This window comes from Aptenodytes forsteri, unplaced genomic scaffold, assembly GCF_000699145.1.
Source record: "Aptenodytes forsteri isolate BGI_AS27 unplaced genomic scaffold, ASM69914v1 Scaffold15, whole genome shotgun sequence".
NCBI lineage: Eukaryota > Metazoa > Chordata > Aves > Sphenisciformes > Spheniscidae > Aptenodytes > Aptenodytes forsteri.
This window is the reverse complement of record NW_008795129.1, coordinates 10575867-10579709: the sequence shown is the minus strand read 5'-3', so window position 1 is coordinate 10579709 and position 3843 is coordinate 10575867. Positions and strand designations below refer to the sequence as shown.

The window sequence follows — 3843 nt, the reverse complement described above, 5'->3', positions numbered from 1 at the left end:
CGCTGACCCCACAAGCCAGGACCCCCCCCCTGCCACTTGCCCAGCCTGAGGCAGGGGATTTGCAGCAGCCCTCCTGCGACAATTAACTTCTGGAGAGGGTAAGGCAGGTGTAGGAAGCCTCCTCCATCACCTGCCAGCACCACCTGGGGCAGGATACACAGCGTGAACCCTTGGCACAGAAGGTGAGGACCAGCAACACCAGTTGAGGGGGACAAATTTGGCAGGGCATGGAGAGGAAAGATGCCCCCTCCCCATAGGCGCAGTGAAGGGGATCTCACAGGGATTTGAAGGGCTTTCTGCCCCTCCCCAGCTGGAGGAGGCGATAGCTGCCTGGTACCTGCTTGGCAGCCACTTCGTACCCGTCGGGGTTCATGGAGGGCATGATGTGGATGCGTGTGTCGTGGATGAGGCGGGTGATCCGCTCGTTGCCCCGGCGGTACTCCTCGCACAGGAACTCGGAGAGCTGCAGCAGCAGCTCACGGCCCAGCACCTCGTTCCCATGCATGTTGCCCACATACTTGAACTCCGGCTCCACTGGAGAGAGCAAGAGAGTGACACCATCAGCCGGGGCTGGGACAGCGGGGGGAAGAGCCGATTCCTACTGCAGGGAGCCTGGCCAAGCTCCCTGACCCCCAATAAATGGTGTGAAATGGCCCTTTCCCTTGGAAAATGCAAACTTCAGTGAGGGAGAGTGGCACGGTTCTCATATGGGCTCCCCTCTGTTTTGCCACAGCATCCCTGGGAGCAGCCCAGGCTCTCCACCGGGTTGCTGCTTGCCTTCAGAGTGCACAGGAGGATGTATTTGCAGGTGGTTTGGTCTCGGGCTGGGGAGAGGCAGCACAGAAGGACCGGGGAGCACTGGCAGGATTGCTGCCGTCCCGAGCCCTGGGGTGCCAGGGCCTCCCAGCTCTGTGGTGGGTGGCAGTGGAGGGGACAGGCCATTTCTTCCATCTCTGCCCTTCATGGGTTACTCTCAGTGCCTCCCACCAGCATGGCACATTCCTGGCTCTGCATGCTTTAAGGAGCTTTTCATTACTCTGCAGGACAAAATCAATCCCTGGCTTGGAGCAAGCTGTGCTCTTTCACTGGAAGGGCACGGTTGCCTCTGTCTGCTCCTTGTCAGCCTGGAGAAACCCTCAGCAGCGGAGTTGACTACGGATCAAACTGTCCCTTGGGCAGCTCCAGTATAAGCAAAGAGGTCTCTTCTCACTGACTTTTCTAAAATGAGGTCTCAAAATATAGATTTAGAGACTGCAGGCAGACAGTGCCCGGAGCAGGACTCGCTGCTTTGCTGAAGGAGAGGCAGCACACTTGAGGGACAGGTAACGCTATCCCAGAGGGTCTTTTAAAGCAGCTACTTGTGAGAGAATAAATGTCCCATTGCAGGCTGGAGTCAGCACTGGTAGGATGAGAGACACCAGGGGAATCCAGTTACAAGGGTAGCCCGACTTTCACATGAAAGGGTCAGGACAAAACAGGGTGCCATTACAAATGTCAGGTTGCCAGAGCTCCCATTGCACCATGAGTTTTCCAGCCACCAGCAGTAATCAGACTCGCAGTGGCAGCACGCAGCCCTGCTGCCACACATGGTGTCATGAGAATACCTGGGGCAAAAGGCACTGCAGCCTCACGCATCAGACATCTGCTGCTTCCAAAATCCCCCACACTTTTGTTGTGCAGGGAGGAGACACCGCATCTGGACATGTTGAAGACAGATTCTAAAAAAAAAATTCTAATTTTGGCAAAAGATTTTGCTTTTCCGTATCTTTGGATCGCTATGCCTCAGTGCAGGACACCGCAGGTGGGCAACATGTTTTGACCTGGTTAGATTTCAGGAGACATGAGAACTCAGTTAATTAGGTAATCCAGTTATTAAAACTATAAAAATGTCCTGGAGATATGTGCAGCCTTTATTTAAAAAAACAAGGTCTCAGCAGGGATTCTCCTTCTCTGCTTTGTTCAAGTCTGCAGCAGGACTTGTCAGCCTTTTTCGATATGCAGACCCCTAAACATTATCCATGTGGACACATAAGCCCTAATTACTGTACGTAAGCCCACTAACTCTAGGCTTGCTTTTCAGACTTACTTTCCGTGGCCTTCAAAGGAGTGCACAGATTCCTGAAGTCCTCATGCTATAAGCTGAAAGTGCCCGCCTGAGGGTGGCCCATGCTACAAGCAGGGCCACAGGTCCATTCTGCCTGCCTGGGGCAGGGGAGATCTCGGTCACCTCGTACGTCCCTTCCAGCTGCTCTCTGGTGGTTCTGCAAGTCTAAAATCCAGTGGTGCATTGCCAGTGCCCTTTGCTCGCTCCTTGCTTTGAATCAGCCCCCAATGTGCTGTGGAGGTGCCCGAGGTGTCCTCAGCGCCGTGCAGGTTTCCCTGTACCAAATGGGGCTGCCACGGAGGCAGTCAGGGTGGGAAGCCTCCCATCCCACTTCCCAACACCCCTGAATGTGATGCTCTGGGCTGCAGGAGGGGAGCAGTGTGCCTCATGGTGGCTCTGCCCCTGGTGCAGTGTGTCCTCGGGCGAGCCACCACCAGGCGTGGGGTGCCGTGGGATTTGGGGGGGGCTGCTCTGCTGGGGGGGTGCTGGTATGGGTCCCTCTCACCCCTGCAGCGCTCCCGGCAGTTTTCCATGTGACTAGGCTGCTTGGACTTGTCAGCCCCTGCATTTAACCACACCAGCCAGGATTTGAAAAGCCAAAAGATCCTGCAAAAAGTAGGTTGAGCCCTGCCTGCATCTGTGGCCCAGGGGCACAAAGTGGGGAAGCGAGGGAGCTCTGTGTGCACACCCCCAGCCCGGAGAGCTGTCTTAGTCCCCTCAGCCCCCCAGAGGCACCTGGCTGCCAGCAAGGTCTGGCTCGGCAGTGTCTCCGTGCCGCACAGGCAGCAGCTCAAGGGGCCATTGCTGCCAAGGCTCCGCAGGCCACGTGGCAGCAGGTAGAGATCCCCGAAACCTGCCTGTCTCAGGGGCTGCACAGCCCACGGGGCTGGCGGGGCTGCGAGAGCGCAGTGCCTGCTCTGCTGGGGTCCCTCGCTCACTGCCCCCCTTGCTTCGGGGTCTGGAGGAGGAAGGGCTGAACTCTTCCCTCCTGCCACTATCCAGCAGCAAAGCGTGGAGGGTGGGTGCTCCTCTTCCCTGCCTGCACAACGCTGTTTTGGGAGGGAGAGGGTGGCAGGGCAGGTGGGGTGCTGGGATGGACTCGCCTGGGTTCTCGTGTTAGCCTGCACTGAAAAATCAGAGCTCCGTCCAAAGTACGCACCTGGGCTACGCTGCAGCTCATGCAAGCACAGCGTGTGCATGCGGGTTCTGCATGCGCGTCCCTGGGCTGGCTGTGGGGTCCCTGCCGGCACCGCCTGACACCCGGGCACCTCTGGGAGTCCTGCCTGGAAAGGGAGATGCCCCCCACCCCGTGCCCTGATGGTGCCGCGTGGTAGGGAGCGTGGCGACGAAGCCCATCCTCTCCAAACCGCTGTCCCCGTCCCCCCGTACTTACGGGGCTCGTGGATGCCCGGGGAGTCGCTCAACTCCAGCACGTAGAGGTGTCGGCCCTCGACGCTGCGGCCGATGCTGTAGATGCGGGTGACGTAGGGGCACTGGCTCTGCACGCGGAACAGGGCCTGCACCATCTCCTCGTAGCGATGGTGGAGGAAGCTGAGGGCGGCCGCCACCTCGAGCAGGAGCAGGGCTCCCACGAGGGGCCGCAGCCACCGAGCCATCCTCCCGCGGCGCTGAGCGCCCAGACCAGCTCCGAGCCCCCCGGCTCCCTCCCTGCCGGGAGCTTAAAGTGCAAACTCCAACCAGCTCTTTCCAGTTTCCGAGTGCCAGCCCCCTGCACCTGC

The 3843-nt window shown here is 58.7% G+C and overlaps 1 protein-coding gene across 1 annotated transcript in view; it reads right to left on the bottom strand.

Annotated features, from left to right (window-relative positions):
* Window positions 1-3725, bottom strand: part of CPN1 (carboxypeptidase N subunit 1) — a 12514-nt gene extending 8789 nt beyond the window's left edge. The window contains exons 1-2 of the mRNA XM_009277790.1: window positions 3498-3725; window positions 338-534 (exon numbers count right to left, since the gene is read on the bottom strand). Coding sequence (XP_009276065.1) covers window positions 338-534; window positions 3498-3720 — 420 coding nt within the window. The 5' untranslated portion in view covers window positions 3721-3725. The remainder of the gene's footprint in view (window positions 1-337; window positions 535-3497) is intronic.
* Window positions 3726-3843: the final 118 nt, after the last annotated feature.